This window comes from Pithys albifrons, chromosome 3 (genome assembly GCF_047495875.1).
Source record: "Pithys albifrons albifrons isolate INPA30051 chromosome 3, PitAlb_v1, whole genome shotgun sequence".
Taxonomy (NCBI): Eukaryota; Metazoa; Chordata; class Aves; order Passeriformes; family Thamnophilidae; genus Pithys; species Pithys albifrons.
Genome location: NC_092460.1, coordinates 10,927,130 through 10,946,142, shown reverse-complemented (window position 1 = coordinate 10,946,142; position 19,013 = coordinate 10,927,130). Strand labels below are relative to the sequence as shown.

Genomic DNA, 19,013 nt, shown 5'->3' with positions numbered 1-19,013 from the left:
CCCTTCATAACAAAGAACAAGATCCTAATTTTATGCTCATGGCATCCACAAGGAAGCGCAGGGAGAAGAAGGGAAGTAGTGAAGTTATTTCATCCAAGCATTTCTTTGCTGAAATTTCAAAGACATTTCAGTATGCAAAAATCTTCATTCAGACTTTTGTTTGCTGTTGAAAATGAAAATTAACAGTATAAAATTCTACAATTTTGCCCTTTTTTATCTACTTCAGGACTAAAAATAGCTTAGTAATGAAAATCAGTGATTTCATAAACCTCAAACAAGTCCATTCTTGATCTGGAATTTAACTGACAGTATGAATTTATATCAGTTTGCAGGTCTTCATTACCATTTGCCACACACAGGGTTTATATAAGAATAATTCACTCTTGGCATGGTGTGGCCTGGAATTATCTGGCTCTGGTTTATGCTGGCAGTGAATTAAAAATCACTGAAAATATACACAAGCACCCAGCTTGAAAGAGCAGGAATGGAGTTTTGCAGAAATAAAAGGACACACAAAATCCAAAGGGCCTGGGAGTCTGACCTTGTCAGTCATAGTTCCAAGGGAGTGCTCTGGCTGGTCAGGTTTATTTTATGAGACTAGCTTGCAGTGACCTTCACTTGGAATCCTGAGTAGGTCAACAGCATTTGAAATATTCAACTAACATTTTCTAAGTAACAAACCCCAGATCTTTCCAGCCAGAATCCATTCTAAGTTCACTCCTTTAAAAAGGGTAATTGTGATCCAAACATAAAAGAGATGGAGTCGAACAAGTGACATTGCCTTTGTCTGGTGCTGCTGTACACACAAGTAATCATAAAATATTCTGAGTTGGAAGGCATCACAAGGATCCAACTCCTGGCACAACACAGGACCACCCTGAGTAACAGGTATAATTCCTGGGTGGTGCCTTCAGGATTTTGGTCTCCACCAGGATGTCACACTGTACATCTACCTAAAAGTACTCATGAAGACCTTAGAATATCTCTACGCAGTCTTGCCCATAGCATGTACTTTTACTACCACCACACAGAGTCAGTGGGCTTTGACCACCTGGATGAGTAAGATATGAGCATTATGCTCTAGAGTGGCAACGTCAAGCCTAACGATTTTCTTCATTCACATATGCAATGCAAATTGACTGCAGAGCTGGCTGGAGCTATAATGTGGCTGAAAGTGAGGGATAGAGGGGAAGAAGCACTGGGGAGTGACACAGTCGCTTGTTACTTTTAATATTTGGGGCACTACTAGCGAGTTACAGTCCCTGCCTTGTGTTCTCACCAAGTCACAGAATGGTATGTTGTGCTTGTAGATGCCCAAACATGAAACAAAAGGTAGCCCATTTCAGAGTTTCTAAACCCCTCTCTCTTCTATTACATAGTGCAATACTGGTGGCAGACAGAGAGAAGGAAAGAGCTCTAACATACACTGACAGAAACTGGGGCCATGTAAATGGCAGGCACTTCTGCTCTCACTGGTTGAAGCTCTGCTTTCCCACCTGCCACTCCAGTCTCAGATATTAAACACAATTACCAGACCACTTCAAGACAAAAAAGACAAACCTTAATCCTTCCTTCAGAAATTGCTCGATTAATAGCCACAGCTATAGACACACGACCCTTCTGATCAGAATATAAGATTCTAGCTTGAGAGCCTACAACCTGGAAAAGAAAAATGACAGAGTGATAAGGTTCTCTGCAGCTGGTTTATCTTCAGACCCCAGACGAATGGAGTCACAAGAATGACCCCTTCCATTCTATAGAAAAAAGTGCAGATTATTTCTTCACCAACATCCAGTTTCCAGGAAAAAAAAGAAAATAAATCCCTCTTTGAACTTAATTTTATCTCCACTCACACAATTCCTGAGATGTATTTCTGTATTCAGCTGCAACTATCCAATAAATTCCACTTTTTAAAATCAACTTGATTGCTAGGCTATAATCTCCCTATCAACAAATCCCTTACAGACAGCTGAGATACAGAGATTTGGAACTGGTGGTGGTGGGCTGGAAGGAAAGAGCAATGTGGAGACAAAGAATAGCAAAGAACATCTGTCCTGCTCAGCTATGCTGCTGTCCACCCCATAGACCCAGCTGGCTTCCAGATTAGGAGAGGACATATAAACTCTACAGCATTACTGGTTAGCTTCACAGTGACAGCCTGTCCTGAAATAAAAATAAAGGATGGTCCACTGGCATTCTGCTTCTCATAATGCAAAAGGATGGCAGCTCTGGGTTTATCACCTGTTTTGAAAAGGGTTCTAGGAACTGCAGGCAGAAAGAGGTTGGCCCAAAGCAATGCCAAAAGGGACATTTTGAATAACACTCTGAAAGCAAGGTGGTTACAACTGGAGTGTGAATGACTGATATGTTTCATTCCAGATAGAAGAGTAGATACTGCTGGATTATTTTAACATTTCCAGATGAGGAAATGAAGGGAAATAACTGCTTCAGCTTGCCCTAAACCCCTGCTGTGGACAGAGAGGTTTAAATTGTCAGCCCTGGGAGCTACAGCCAATGTTTTCATCCTTACCAATTCCTGCTTTTCACCCCAGCATTCAAGAGCTGCATTCAGAACCAGGAGCAGTCACATCTGCTGAAGGAGGTTGTGAACTTACCAAGCTGTGCTTGCCAGCTTCCCGAATCCAGCGGATGTTGTCGTGGTACTGCTGCTTCACAGATGTGCTCACTTGCAAGAAAAAGCAAGTAAAAATAGAGTTTGAAAATTAATGCAATGTGCTCTAAATTTACTTTAATTCATCTGGCAGCACTAGGAAGTCACATTCTACTCTTAGATACAAGCACGCATATAGGAAATGCTGTCTAGAATCCTCTGTACAACTGATGAAGTAACTGCACTATATATTTACAGAAAGGTACAAGATGTCCCTAAGGAGACAGATGGAACTATAACTCCCATTTGGATCTTCAGCAAACTAAATTTAACCTTGAAGTATGGGTTACACGTACTATTAGTTTTTAGTCATCTGGCTTGCAGCCTACTAAATGCCAATGTATTTCCAGGCCTTTGCTAAATTAGTACCTTAATCAACATCATAACATTGGACTACAGTCCAATCCTGCACCAGGTAGTAAATAACTCCTTTACAACAGTGAGCAGAAATTCTCAGAAGCAGCTGGCAACATATACTTGAGAATAAGTTACACCAATGCTGGGATATGGATTTACAGCACAGCAGCTATTCTACGCGGTCCTTGTGAAGGTTTTCATGCCAAGATAAAACTGAGGTCTCTTAGCCTATGAACTGAGGTGTGTTGCCTCACATTACTATGGAACAAAAACTGCACAGAATAGCATATTATGGAGCAGCTACTCTATGTGTAAATCCACTCTATACCTTGTTTAGATATTTATATCTTGTTTAAGAAGAGAACTATATACAATGGGTTTATATTCTCCAGCTTCTCCTGTCTGTGCCATTCTATCTCAGTAAGTCAAACCAAAGAGGAGTTTTAATAAAGATATTTGAAGTAAGAGACAGCAAAATGTGACACATATCCATCAGACACATGGTGACCTCAGCACAATCAGCTCTGTTTCCAAAGGCATGGCACCATTTGTAGTGAGTAACAAAAAAAAAGAGAGGGGCTATGGATTGGGACAGAAGCATTGTTCTAATTTAGGGAGCTTTTACAGCTCAGATGAGGTTGCAGTGGCTGAAGAAGTTACTGCCTGTAAACTCTTCCCTTGTGGGCTAAGCTGTGTCACATTACCTTGCCCTGAAGGACATGGCCAGCTACCAGGGCTCAGCTGGTGTGTGGCAATATGCTGAGCCACAACAACTTGTTCATGCTTTGAAACTTCAAGCCAATCCTTTCTGCAGATGCCAAGATAACACACTGTCCATTACAATCCAGCTTTTAGCCATTTTCAAGTTGAATTTTAATGTACACACAACTTACGTTTAAAAGTCAAACTGCAGAAACTGCACACTGCTAACTTGAAATTGAGCAGTGTTTATACTACTGCCTTTCCACTAGGCAGTACCTCGGCAGTTATGCAGAACAAAACTCCAAAAAGGAAAGAGGAAGATGTAAGATACTCATATGTAAACTGTGTTAAACACGTTGTTAAAGGGAAATGTAAAATACGCTCATTCCTGCAGAGACAGACCTTTCATACAGAGAGCTTTAATGATCCTAAAAAGACCTGTCAGTGCACTAGGGGTTAGCTCCAAGTGATAGCTTCTAAACTCTGCTGTGAGGATTAACATGTCAACACTTCACTTTGCAGGGAGTAAAAGATGAAACATCTGCTGGTGCTGTCCTAATAGGATTGTGCTGCCATTCACAAGCTTTGAGGAAGCAGCCTCTAGAAGGTAATGGGTAGTGTTCACTTAGGTTACTATAGATATTTAAAGAGTTTACAGGAGTTACTCTTAAAAAGAAAAAAAAGGAAAACAAAAACAAAACCAAAGCAAAACAAAAAACCCCCTGAGACCAGGATCCTTTCTATCACTTTTATAAGCTATGTCAGAAAGTATTTACCATATTTTATACTTCACAGTGCAAAGACTTAGGGAAAACGTCTGACTGTCTAAGTTCGACAGAACATATCCAGAAAAGAGGCAAGACCAGAATAGTGGCTATCTCAATACAGCACATCTGCCTCTTGCCCAGCCAGCTCCAAGAAACAGTCACATTCCCTCTCCTAAATAGTGGTGTGTCCAAAGTTCAATTTCATCAGTTATCCCTGGGAAAGTGAGGAATCCTCCCTTTTATTTAGTCTTACTTCCTGCAACTGAAAAAAAAAATAATTATAGCTTTCTCTAGAATAACCTTAATTTTGAGTAACTACATGTGTCTCATTTGCTATACTGCTGCTTCCACCTCCCCATCACACCAGGAATGTGTTTTGAAGTCAGGCAAGTTACTGTGTTGCTTATGGTATTTCATAGGTGCTTGTACCTATTTAGAGTTTAAAAGACATTAGAAAGTACTGTGTACTCAGAGAAATAGTCCCAAACAACTGAGACTGGGTCTCTTTGCTCTTGGGAGATTTATACCGTTATGCATCAGCTCAAACTTCAAATTATCACAGAGATTGTAAATTCAAATTACACCACAATAACTGGTGCTGCATCTCTCATGCAAAGGGAATCTTAAAATCTCGGGTAACCTTAGAAGTAGAAGCAGAAAATGAAACAACATAAACCTCACAAACTGTGAAATAGTTCTAAGTGAAAATATTCACCACCACAAAATGAGATGAATGGTTAACATTGGACTCAAGGCCAGGTCAGAAGTTTAGACTTGGAATGCAACAGACTTCAGCTCTGTGGAGTTTTCACTCCATTTTCATAACAGATTCTTTCATAAATTTCAAAGATAGGTTCAGGTTTTAGATGTGTGTGAGGGTATCCAGACACTGAAATTCAGTCCAAATCAGGCCTTGTAGAAAGTGGATAGCAAGTAAAAGATTCAAGAACATGTTATGTATGAATGGCTGTTTATTTTCTGGCCAATTTCAGTTTTCCTTTCTCTTTGAATCAAATTTCCATTGTCCTGCCAAATTCAACAACAAATCAAATAATAGCCTTGCCCTTACACCTGTTTTCACCTGTTGGGATTTTTTAAATGTAATTTTCCACTTAAATTAAGAATATAAAAGTAATAGTTCAATGTTTTTTGTCCGTGCAAGAGACTTCTCTCCACAGCTTTACATTACATCTATATAAACACTCCCATACTGTTGTTGTGTACACAGTAACTGACTCATTTCCCAGTCTATCAATGCAAACCATCTAAAGGTCATGCATCAGCTCAGTCCTGGGAGAGGATCTCTGCGGGGCTACAGTACATGCAGAAAAACTACTGCAAATTTCTGAAGACAGATCCAGCACTGTAGGATTGGATTTTACCCTCCCTTCAATAAAGCCAAGGGACCAGTTTTAAAAACATGAAAGTTTCAATATCCATAGACCAGAGTAAGCACTTCTGGGTCATTACATTAAACACAACTCATGTTCCAGTGCTATTTTTTGAAGATGACTCCTAAGGAAAGATTAGGAGAATAGACAGAACTATGGACCTTGCAAGGTCAAACCCACTATCAATAACTCTCCTCTTGGGATGAAAAGGAGGCTGAACACTTGCCTTACATTATAGGAAGAAAATAGTAGTTTTGTTCCAAATGAGAAACACCTGAACATGGTAAATCCTTTTCAGAAATACCACCCAGGATCATCAAAGTGTTAATTGTTCCACAGCAAACAGGAGAGCAGTCAAAAATTTCACTTATATTCATATTTCAATGATGACTTTCACTAAAGAAGCAACAAATATTTCAATATTACCAGGGAAAAAAGTGTTATGCTCTCCTTCTAATAAAATACACTTTAGATCTGTGATCCATTTCCTTTTGATCCTGAGGAATTTTTTAGATTTCAAGGATTCTTTTGTTGATTCTGAAAAGCATGAAGTTCTGTTCTCTGGAAATGAAAAAACTGAGGGCTTCAGCAGGGAGAGTGACAAGTCTTTGAGTTGCTGCCCAGTAATTGTAAAGGTGGACCAAGAAAAGGACCACTGCAGCCTGGGAGGTCAGGATTAATGTTTGCTGACACAAAATTAGCTTTATCTCAATTCCCATTCATAAGCAGGGAAAAACAGTAATAATTCCACTTTCAGGGATGTGAAAGAGTGAAAGACCGTGTAATTCCTGGATCTTAGAGTAGCATACAAAGCCAGGTATTCCAAAGTGATTCCACCAGTGAATGGAAATAGTTGTCAGTTTATTAACAAATTACAAAACCTCTTAGAACTGTAATCACAGAAAATTTACACTGGATGGAGCACCACACCCATGAAACCTGGGGTTTCTGCCATTGATTTCCTTCCTAACCTCCTGAAAACCTCCCTAGATTTCCATGCCTCATTCACCTGTGAGACAGGGGCAAAACAATTTGGCTCCTTAAATTATTCTTGGAGACCTGTTGATGAAAGATACTGTTTACCTTAAAGTTTCAAGGTGACAAAGTTTAGGGAAATCTGTAACAAATTAAAATAAAGGTTCTTAGCCAAAATTGTACAAGCACTTTAGGATCAATATCTATGGTGTTTTTATGTTTTACCTACTGGTTACACTCCTTACAGGACTTTGGAGGACAGCAAGGTTTCCTGTCCACAAGGAAAAGGAAAGAGTCTGCTTTCGACATTTTCAGCCAAAAGCTAACTTTCACAACTCTCAGTTTCCTTTTGTCCCCAAAAGCAGCCCCAGTGATGGGGCATGGGATGATGTCTTACCTCCCTGACGTATAGAGTCTTCCAGCACAGACATGGCAATGGAATCAGTTGTAGCAAGGTCCTGTGGGTCACCTGAGGTACAAACCCAGCGGAATGGCCCAAATCCCAGGGAAAAAATGTCCCTGGGAATAGAACTTGTTTCATTAAGAGATAGTTGAAATTCTTTCCTTATTTATCCTGGCTGTTAGCAGTGCTTTTCTTTCATTAGCTGAAGACAGAAGAATTTGAAACATTTTCAATGAACTAATCCAAACAGAAGCATCAAGGACCGTTAATTGAGAAATTAAACAGTGTTGTTTCATGCAGCCATAAACTGGTGTATAAAAATAGTCAGGCCAGAATTTCAATAGTCATGTTGGGCATTTCAATCCACCAAGTACATCACCTGATGACTTGCAAATTTTTTTCTGTTTCATCATATATACTCTCCCTGCTGCTTGGTCTTTGTGCCCTTAACCCAGGCTAACCCTGAGTGCATCTACACTATCAGACAAATGTAGGATCTGAACAAGTGCCTGAGTCCAGACTCATTTACTGCCCATATTGTTTACATACAATAGTGAGACACGCTTCAGTTGAGGTCTGGAAGAAGAGATCTAGTCTGGTTGGTGCCTTACTCTATGTTCAAGCTCTTATTCACATGGCATAGGCAAGTTAAGCATGAGTCAGAGGAAAAATGAGTTATAAATCCAGTCCCTCAACAGATCTCCTGAGCTCAGTTGTTCCTACAAGTACCATGTACAGCTTGGGTAAGAGACTGGTGACATGGGCAGAAGAGTGTCCTCTTTCAGACACTATTTTCACTTCAGTGTAGGCATAGGTTTTGATAATTTGGAATTGAGCTTTACTGCACTGAAAAGACAAGCTGTAGTTTTTTAGCACCTACAAGTGAAGTTGCCTGTAGATTTAGACTGTGACCTGGCTTTTCTTCTGAGTACAGCTGCTTAAGGAAAATTCATACAAGGACAACATGCAGTAGTTGTTCATGTAAAGGAGCAAGGAATTTTGACTTGTCAGTGTTTCAGTCTAGACTAACTCTGACACACCACCTGTGAGATCAACTTTCCTACTGCTGTTGCCTCCTTTTGAACATTCATAGTGCACTGCAAATTTGCACTAATGTCTCTCCCTTAACAGAGGAAGTCACGGGGCACTTGGGAGCATATTCCAAACTCTGCTCTACATACCCCATGATGTGCTGAACATAGGAAGGGTATCGAAATTCTGTTTTATTTGCTCCTTTTTTCTCAACATCAGCACCTATAAAAGAATTTAAATAGTCAGTGACTTGGTGAAGGTAGAAAACCATAAAACATAAAACCAGATTGCACCTAGGTTCCCATGGAGGCTGTACCTCAGCCAGGGTCTCAGAGAACAAGAGAGAAAGTGACTGAAGAGTTAGAATAGCACACTGGCCAACCCTATCCTGCCAACATACAGAGGTGGGAAGATACATGCAGGATTGTTCATGTTCCTAACTACAACTCCAGGATCTACTCACCAGCCCTTTGAGCTTCCAAGAGAAAAGCATTGCCATAATCCCAAAAAAACATGCCCTTATCAGATAGTTTGTTAATAGCAGCCACATGCCTCTTCAGACTGAAATAAAGAAGGAAACAGTTATTCTTGAGATTGACAAAATATCAAAAAGAACAATATTATGGACTCACTAAAGGCGTGGGAGTAGAAGGAAACAGATGGAACTGAAAGACCCCAGACAAATTCAGATATAAACCCATAAGTCATCAACTGAGATATTTTCTCAAAAGAAAGATAGAGAACCAATCACTTGCAGAGCAACTAAATTTAAGAGTTAAAAAGATGTATTGCCAAAAACATTTACCTCTCCTGTACCAGGGTCCGGAACTTCCCTGGGTTGGTGGAAAGGAGCTGCTTTGCTTCCTCAAAGCCAAGTTGTACTGGGTAGTACCCACCATTGAATGGGTTGTGGCATGAAGTTTGGTCAGACCCCAGGTCAACCAGCAGCTCTCCTGTTTTGTCCAGCTCATAGACTAACCTCTCCCTGGGGAAGACAGTGAATGGAGTGTTTGAATGGAAGCTGTCATTTCACAGTCTGGCTCCCCTTTCAGGAGAATTTCTTCCATCCCAAAATGCTGTTTGTAAAATTATGCCCTTGGCAGGCTAAGCCTTTGCATTAGCAGTCAGGAGGTGGGAAATGATGGTGACAAAGATTTGGGTGCAACTTTTATACTTCACACTTACCTGTGCAGGAATGCTAACAGATGAGTTGAATACCAGTATGTCCTACCAGTTTACTGATCAGTCTTAGCTTTTGGTATATTGTGTGACAGCAAAACTTACCACTGAATAAAACCTCAAGAGCACCAGAATTTCTATACATCATCTGATTGTTTTTATTTAATCAATACTCCAATATTTCTACTCTTTACTTACAGCAGCCTTCCAGTATCTAGAAGGGAATTATAAGAAGGCTGGAAAGGGATTTCTCATGAGGGCATATAGTGATAGAACAAGGGGGGAATGATCTTAAGCTGAGGGAAGGAAGGTTTAGATTAGATATTAACAAGAAATACTCCACTATAAGGGTGATGAGACACTGGAACAAGTTGCCCAGGTAGGCTGTGGACTTCCCATTCCTGGAGGTGGTGAAGACCAGGCTGGATGGCACCCTGGTCAACGTGGTCTCATGGAAGGTTCCCCATCCATGGCAGGGGTTTGGATCTAGATGATATTTAAGGTCCCTTCCAACCCAAACAAGTCTGTGATTCACTGAAGTCAAAGACGTTTTCTTGCAATCCAGTGAGTGAAAGGTTAGAAGGAAATAGATAAAATTTTTCTTTCTTCCAAGGAAGACTCTTAGAATTTCTTTTTGTAAGCCATTTTTTGTTCCCTAAGGAAACGAGAAGCATTAGAGGCAACTGGCAACTGAAATACAAGGCTGAAGAACCCTCTTTTGACGATAGCTTTTCATTAACATCTAGAGTAATGTACTCAGCACTACATTGAGTGTCTCTTCCAAGTTTGGGAATTAATTCCAGATTGACTAACAAGACAGAGCATCCATTATCCATATGTACTACTTACCATAGATCTACCACATTCCCATGGTAACCCAAACTAAGGGCAATTTTATTCTTTCTTGCTTCTCTAGAATAGAATAAAAAGATTGGTTAAATAAAATGTACCTCATTCCATCTTGCAATGTACAAATTACACACAGAATCAAACGCAGTAAAAAAGTCTATGTGTGGTTCTCAACACTTATGTAGAAAACAGATCCTTCAACATTTACATAATTGTTAATCACTGATTCCAAAAAATCTGAGTGATGCTGCAGGTGTAACATTAGATGTAATTACTCTATGCATATTCATGAAATTGAATGAAGACACATTTAACATATAAAAATCCTATGAATATTAGTAGTCACTAATATTGACTGCTGCAGTTTGGGAAAGTGGATTCACATTCCAAAGCAGACCTGGAATAAGAAGAGATGTCCCTCAACCCTTCTGATACATGCACTAAAATGGAACAAGGCAGAAAGATAAGTGAGGGTTTGGAGGCAGAGATAAACTCACTGAATTATGTTGCAAGTCATACCTAAGGCGAGCAATGCAATGGTCCAGGTTGTTCGAGATTTCCATCAGCCACCCCTGCTTGTGACGTTTCAAAAGTGCTGCTTCATCAACCTAAGAGAAATAGCAGAGACCTTAAAACTGTAGTAATCACTTTTACCTTTAGTTTTAAAATTACCCTGAAAGAAAGAGTAGCAAAATGGTAAAGGTAATAGCCCTGCTCTTACCTTGAGATATACATATACCTATAAATAATAAAGATTGAAGTATATAATTATTGTTCAAATACTCAATTTTCACCTCTGATGTTCTTCACATTTTCTGTCCTCTCTTACTGCAGGCTTGAAGAAAGAAATAGACTTGATACATCACTGTCCAAAATATTTTGCAAACCAAAATTTATCATTAAAATTGTACAAGAGGTAATATTTTTCTGTGAATTTTAATTATTCTTATTTTGTCTTTCCATGGTTTGGCTAGAAAGCCAAATAGTTTCCAATTAATATTTCAAATCTGGGTATTTTCTGTGGAAATTGTATTTTTAACTGATTAAGGAAATTTTTTCTTTGATCAGCTCAGATAGACATTTCTGTCAGGCTGAATAAAGGTTTTGCTGAATAAAATTAACCCTTGTTTTTGTTCTTAGACTGCTGGTTGAAAATCTCAACCAAATATGAAAAAGAATAACACTTTTTCTTGTCCCAGCTGGCCAATGGCACCAAATATAGCACAGATCAAAACAAAACTATATCTTTAATTCCCTCTTGTTTGAAATTTGAATCTCCAAACAAGCTCAATCCCAAATCCATACTCTCTTCTGGGCTCAGATTTTGTCTGCCCACGTGTATGTGCCTAAGAGACAGCTGGATAAAAATAAAAATGGGTGGACAAACTGGAGGCTTTGAGCCATTAATATGGAATCTGTGACAATATACAAACTTGCAGATTCATTAATACTTCTGTAATGAGCTATGAGTGGCCTAAAGCAAGTGGCAAAATTAATTTAAGCCAATATTCTGTGGTAGCAACAGATTTAAACAGTGTGGAGTGTGTGCATGAAAACACATAACCTAAGTATCTCCTAATACTCCATTAAAGCATTTTTTACTTCTCTATGATCCATCCCCGTCATTTTAATTCTTTCTCATTAAGAAATTATTTACATGTAAATTAATAAATTTCTGTATTGACGAGTTGCTTGAACACCAGGAAACCTTTTCTTTCCCAATTATTCTTAGCATGAGAAACCTTCCATCATTTTCCATATCAATACTAAAGACTATTCTTCCGAACCCCCAGATTATGCTAATAACAGTGTCACTGCCAATGGAATTATTCAATGAAGTCAGGTGCCATAGGGGACAGCTTCTTTTGAGTTATTTAAATCAGCACAGGAGGAAAAATATTAAGTGGTCCTGTATGAAATTACAGGAATTGTGTTCATTTAAATGCCCACATAACACAGATCACATCTATTTAAATGTTACTACATCCTACATATTTTACTTTAGCCCTCTCTGGCATTCTTAGTCCTTCACAGATTTGCTAGCACACTCAAGAAAACTAGTTTCCCTTGAAACACACTTTCAAAAGTATGCTCACTTTTCATCAGCATCTCAGTAGTTTAAAAGAATTGCATAAAGATGATGACCTAATGCTGCCTTCAGCATAACCCCAGAGAGCTCAGTGCAGCTCTGAGGAGACAGTCTGGCCCTCCATGCAATTATTTCATAAAATTACAATCTGCTTCCTGTCAAACAGAAGAGGTAAAAGACTTTCACCATTAATCCTTTCTGTCAGAGCTTCGGAAGCGCTGGCTGACAAAATGATATCTCTTGCACAATTCAATGTCATTTGCATAAATAGTTTCTTAAATAAATAATATGTACATATATATAGTTATCCACATGTGCTCCTGAGACTCATTTCCGAAAAGGATCATCTCACAGGAGATAAAAAACAGGCAATATTCAGTCTCCTGAACAAAATCATCTGCAGCCGTAGAGATGAAAAGGACAAAGGACTGCTGTGAACAGCATTCACTGGAATCTTTCCTTTGTATTCCAGCATTTGAAATATCATGATGACAGAAGTCTGAATAAAGATAATTTATTCATTAATAATTTATTCAATGGTAAATTGAACAAATTTATTTCATCTGCAGAGAGCACCTGATGAGATCTCAAATACGCACAAAACTCATGTGCTAACAAAACCACTTTTGCTCCGTTGTCAAGCAGATGAATCCTCAGCCTCCCATGAACAAGATCTGAGCTGGGCAGAGCAGTCAGGTTTGCGCAGTCTGACCCATTATGTTTTAAAGTTTAATTGTAACTATATAGGTCAGATTGCAATACTTTTATCCTTTCTATTGTAGCATGACATGCCCACAACAGTGTTCCCAGGTAACCGTCAACAAATGACTTTGTCTGAGAAGGCTTAGCTCCCACTGCAGTCAGTTCTGACTGGAGTTTAGTTCTCAAAAATCCCCCTTGCTCTGGAGCAGTAACAAGATCCCATCACCTGCAGACACTCAGGAGACCTCAATGCATTTTGGTCAGTCCTGTATCTGCTCCACCAACAATGTTTTCCCAGCGTATTGAACTCAAATACAGACATGAGGAAAGAAATGCATGGGGATATTTACTGTTTCTCAATAGTCAGTATCACTAAAGGTAGTCACTACCATTTTCACAGCGTTTCAGAGCAACAATCTCTTGAAACTTTTTGCAGTGTTTTTGTAGTCCATCCTTCCATATGGTTGTTAAAACAGAACCCTATGATGAGCATGAGAGCTGAAAAAGGCAGGTATTGGGACAACCTAATGTTACTTTTTTATATGAAAAAGTATTTAACTCAAAACATACAAGCATATATGCTTTCCCCAGTTATTGTCTGTGGAAGGTTAACATTTTTCCACATGAAATGAGGGTAGTTCAGGCACTGGGAGGTCATCTGACAGCATCATTCTGCATTATTTGTGAAGCAATCATAAGTTGTTAATTCCATATCTGTGCAGTCTGATCCAGTGAGTTAGTGAATAGAGAGAGGAATAGCAGTGAAAAATGCTCAGAAATGAAAAAAAAAACAGATCTTAGAAAAGAGTATCTTTTGTGTCTGGTTTGTCAGGTACTTGAGGAACATGTCAGATCAGAAGAGTGCAGGTTCTGATTCAGCACACGGAGGAAAGGAGAGAAAGTGAAAACAGCGTTGTTCTCACCTCTGCAATGATCCCCACACACCCAGCAATGACGGCAGCCTTTGCTTGAGCCCCACTCATCCCTCCGAGACCAGAAGTTACAAACACCTTCCCGGACAGGTCTTCTGCCTTCAGGTAGCGACGGCCTGCATTGAGCACTGTGAGCTGCACACAGCAAACAGAGCAATCACCAGGAGCTATTTTCCTTAGAGTCCCTTAAATTAAAGATTTTCTGTCACTTTTGCAAACAGACTGAAACCCTGAGGTCACTGACACCATGAAACAGTTTCAATCTTTTAAGAAGGAAACATGTTACAAAATGATGTTGTCAAACCACCTGTCCTGGTAATGTTTATATCTCTCACCATGAAATAGAATAATTAGTGCTTCCCAATAATGCTGCTCTTGAGGTACAGAGACTTACTGAGGATGGCTGCAAAGAAAACAACCAAAAAAGCTTTTATAGAACCCATTTGGTCCATTTGTACTTCTATTTTTTTAAGGAATGGGCAGGGAGAATTTCTTTAGTAGCCAGGGCATCCTCTGACAGCAATCCCACCCACTCCAGTCACCAGCCACCATGGGAGAAAGCCTCCTCCAAAAGAGACCTAGAAATAGATGTTTCCCCAGTTTCTTACCACAGTCCCATGCACTATTCCCTGAGGCCCAATGTAGCAGTAGCTCCCTGCAGTCATCTGACCATACCTGGAGATGGCAATGGACACAGTGAGACCACACATTACTCAGGCTGGAATGAGTTCTGTACCTGACTATATGTGTTTTCAGTATAACAGCAACAACTCCCTGGGTTTTGATTTGTCTGCTACCATCAAATTCACATCTTTATGGAGTTTTATCATTATCAATGCACCAACATGTTTTCAGAGGAGTGCTTAGCTCATTAAATTTTGTTCAGAAATGCATGGCTCAAGAAATGAATGCAAGCCTGTCTTGGCCTCTAGCTTAGTGACTAGACACAAGGATACTCCTTTTCAACTCATTGGCATCTTTATGCCATTGGTTTTCAGTGGCATTTGTGCTTCTAAAACACATAGTTGCATTTGAAGTTGTTAAACCAAAATGATTGCTCACATTCCTACTAAATCTCTAGAGAAGTGGGACAGCTCTCCAGCTGTTAAAATTTATTCTCTCCATAGTACACAAAAGAAGAATAATCCTGTGCTCATCAACTACATCAACAGAAGAGCATGTAAAAAATCGTTAAAAAAGATAACTTTGTACTTCAAAGTTTCTCTTAGCCTAAAAGAATGTTTCATAACTTATATTTTCCATAAATTGCAAAACAATCTCTGCAAAGTGGAACTAGCCAGTGCTTTAAGTGGGTTATGATTAAGGCTTCAGTCTGTCATTCAGCCAAGCCTCACATATAAACCTAATAATAATTCCTAGCAGACCTCAATTACATCCTTATATATGTGGCTGAACATAACTCAAACTCCAAAGTAATTCTACTTAAGTGTGCATTAATGCTTTGCAGCATCAGGACTTTATGCAGCACAGTTGAAATCCATCTGCATGAGAAATTTTAACCAGCCACTCCTTGATGTCTGAATAACATTTTAGTCAAGATTTTGACTTATTTTAACAGTGAGTTATCTTCTTACATTGTTACTCCCAAAGCAAACATCTTCTCATATTCATCTCTGGAGGAATAGTTGGGAATAACCTAAGAAAACCATGAAAATAGAATCCACATAAGCAAATTAGAGATTTAAGCAGATCTTTTTAACAGCCCACATGTTTTTGACTATGGTCACACAGATAGAAAAACTGAAAATCAAGAGAAGTAATTCAGGTGTTTTATTTCATGCATTGTAGTATTTAAAAAAAATGTTAAGTCTTTCTGGCACTGTGTGCCATGCAAAAACCAGCCTGCAGGGAGATAGATATTGAAAGGCTCAAAAGACTGACTATATACCAGTATTTTCACTTGTCCAGCTTGCCTTCCAAGCAAAGCAGTCCAGATATCTGAGCCTCTGGTTAATAATCCTCTGTTTGCTTACTGAGGGCTTTTAAATCTTTCAAACTGAGCCTAACTGAACTGTTTTGGTCAAGAATGTGTACAACTCAGGTTCAGTAAGAACAGAAGTTGTATAATGAGAGGATTTTTCCCTCCATCGCTGCAGATCAGCACAGGTGAGATGAGAGTAACTGTACTGGAATAAATCCTGCAAAATTTGGGCCTCAAGTTCTCCTGCATGTTCTGTAAATGTGGATAATAAATCATATTTTAATTCAGTCAAGACTTGAAAAATTAAACAGAAGAGGAGAAAAAGGAAAGCAAGATTATAATACCTACCATGCCATTAGTAATGACCAAACGAGGAGCACGGTGATGGCTGGGGAAGAGTCCCAGAGGATGCCCACTGTACATTACTAGTGTTTGTTCTTCTGTCATCTCAGACAAGTAGTGCATTACCAACCAGAACTGAAAGGAAAAGCAAGGAAAAGAGGGAGTCTGTTTGCATCTTACATTTATGTTTTTAGGGGTTTTGTGCGAAGCTGCTAAACTTTGAGAATGAAGGCAGATATAGAGATAAAGAGGTGTACACAAATATGGAATAACAGCCAGAGCTCTCAACACATTCTTGCTTTTAATAAAGTCCTTCAAGATATATCACTCAGCAGAAAATATAAATCATCAACTAGCAAAAATCTGAATAAGTTCCAGAATAATTTCTCCAGTAAAAAGCCCAGAAATCCTTCACTTTTAAAGCCATTCTAATTTTATCTTGAGGTTAAACATTTGGATCTGGCACTTTTCTGGCAATATTTCCAAAGTCAAACTACAAAATTTTCCCTATATAATTGAAGAAATGCTCATGGTTATTGTTGACCCTAACCTGAATTTCAGCATCTTCCAGTGCTTGTTGACTGTTCAATAAATGGTTATTACAATGTGCACTTAAACATTAAATAGTTTCTCTTCTCAAATAAAAATAAAAATCAGCTTCCATTGTGGACACTGAAGAAAATCCTTGATTCACCCAGGAATATGCAGATAAATACATCTCAACTTTGTCTGCATAATTCAGTACATTTCGATCACCTAACCTGACTATAAATTTAACTCTTATCTATCATTGCTTATGACAAAGCCCATTATATTCCACAGGACTTTTAGCATATGACAACTAGGCCTGAAAGAAGGTTTCCCATGCAATATTGGAATTCAAAAATTACTTGAAACTAGAGTTTCAGTGGGGACACAGAAACGAAGTGTCAGTGACAAATAAACCAACCCAGTTGTTATGGGCACTTAAACTCCATAGTTGTGGCTTTGATCTGTACTAAAAATTATACAGATTTAAGGCCAGTCCCTTCTAATCCAGCCAATCTCCCAACCTGCAAGTCAAATTGAATATGTAAAAGTTAGTAGAGTTACTGTCTTGCTTTTCACATTTTGGTTTCATGAAAAGTGCAGAATAATCAAATTCTGGTCTCAGGTCAAAACAGGTAACTAGCTGAACTCTCAACTCTTTAGCAATCTGGGAAAAACTTTTTAATAAAACCAAAAGCTGTAATATAAACAGATCTTTCACCATTGAAAGGCACAACTATTAACAAGAAAGCAAAAGCCTAAAAGCCTTTCCTAGCTTGAAGAGCAGGCCTGCTGTCTGCAGGCTTGTAAAATTAGCTCTGGACATAGTTAGTTCTCTCATTTGAAATTATCCAGAGGAAAGCACAAGTCTGCATGGATGATATAAACCAAACTGAACCTTTTCACTAGGAATTCTGCAATAACAGGTTTTTTTTAAAAACATGCTGTTTTCAAGCTACAAAGAGAATAAAATGTTCTGTGGTAACTGAATCATTCATGGGATTTCTACTCTAAGCAAGCAAAACCAAAAATGTTTTGTTTGTTCTGCTGTGAAACAACTGCAGGTCAGAGGTCTGGCTTGGATGAGAACATGAGAAAAGAGAGTATTTCTGACTTTGGCAGCACTTCGACCTCACCTTGCAGCCCAGCATCTGCCTAAGGAATGTAAGGCTAGTAAGGGCCACTATTTAAACTGCTGGCACTGTTCATCTCAGAAATGCAACAACACTCATGTAATTAACAGGCAATGTTTAACTGGCATTTACTAATTAATATACAGAATAAAGAAACTGTGTGCATTGGCACCATACCTTTCTTTTTAAAAAGAACAGTTTTGCCTCAAAATCTGTCTAAGATTCCATTTAACTTCTATTTACCAGATTAGGAAACTGAAGTATGAATTTTCTTTTAATCACAAATGAAAAATCCCCAACTGGGAAGAAACCCCAAGTCCCTCAGTCCCCTGCTACAGTGAGGAATCCATTCCTCTACCCTAATTAGGAACTTCATTTACACATCATTCCCATTCTCCAGGAGGGATGGTGCCCTCCACAGTGTGATGTACCTTTCTACATGTGCTGTTTCTGATCTCCATTGCAAAACTCAAAGGTGCATTTCCACCTGTCCCCCACTCTGTGGCCTTGGGGCACCCAGAGGCTGGAGGCATGATGTGGGTTTGGCATTCACAAAAACCACATCTCTGCCTGCCCACACACACTCATTTTTCATCCAGTGTTCCTCCTGCCACCACACACAGCATTCAGACCCAGAGCACATTTTTAAGACAATAAATTTGGCCCACAAAAATATAATTCTAAATATGTTGTTGATTCCAAAGATCTCCCCAAAATGTTTCCTACATGTATTTTGCAGATTAAAGTGAGTATATTTATTGACCTTTTTATTGAGAAGGAGAACAGAAATTATACAACCACAACATCCTAGCTTTGATCTTAGAGAGGCTTTTACCCACCTGCCATTTTTGTTGGAAGATCAGGGTTCATAGTAAAGTGCACCAGGAACTGGTCAGCTACCACAAATATTTGCAGCTAATCTGATTTACTCAGAAAAAGACTGAGAATTGCACTTCCTTAAATTAAAGACTGATTTTTATTCCGCTCCTTGTGAAAAAACTTGCAAAAGTACCACAAAC

At 39.0% G+C, this 19,013-nt stretch overlaps 1 protein-coding gene across 1 annotated transcript in view; it reads right to left on the bottom strand.

Moving 5' to 3' along the window:
• The window catches only part of UROC1 (urocanate hydratase 1), a 39,680-nt gene that overhangs the window by 9,864 nt on the left and 10,803 nt on the right, over positions 1-19,013 (bottom strand). The window contains exons 5-16 of the mRNA XM_071550463.1: positions 16,340-16,468; positions 15,645-15,706; positions 14,658-14,724; positions 14,041-14,184; positions 10,846-10,934; positions 10,327-10,389; positions 9,104-9,283; positions 8,762-8,859; positions 8,448-8,520; positions 7,261-7,382; positions 2,616-2,686; positions 1,561-1,659 (exon numbers count right to left, since the gene is read on the bottom strand). Coding sequence (XP_071406564.1) covers positions 1,561-1,659; positions 2,616-2,686; positions 7,261-7,382; positions 8,448-8,520; positions 8,762-8,859; positions 9,104-9,283; positions 10,327-10,389; positions 10,846-10,934; positions 14,041-14,184; positions 14,658-14,724; positions 15,645-15,706; positions 16,340-16,468 — 1,197 coding nt within the window. The remainder of the gene's footprint in view (positions 1-1,560; positions 1,660-2,615; positions 2,687-7,260; positions 7,383-8,447; positions 8,521-8,761; positions 8,860-9,103; positions 9,284-10,326; positions 10,390-10,845; positions 10,935-14,040; positions 14,185-14,657; positions 14,725-15,644; positions 15,707-16,339; positions 16,469-19,013) is intronic.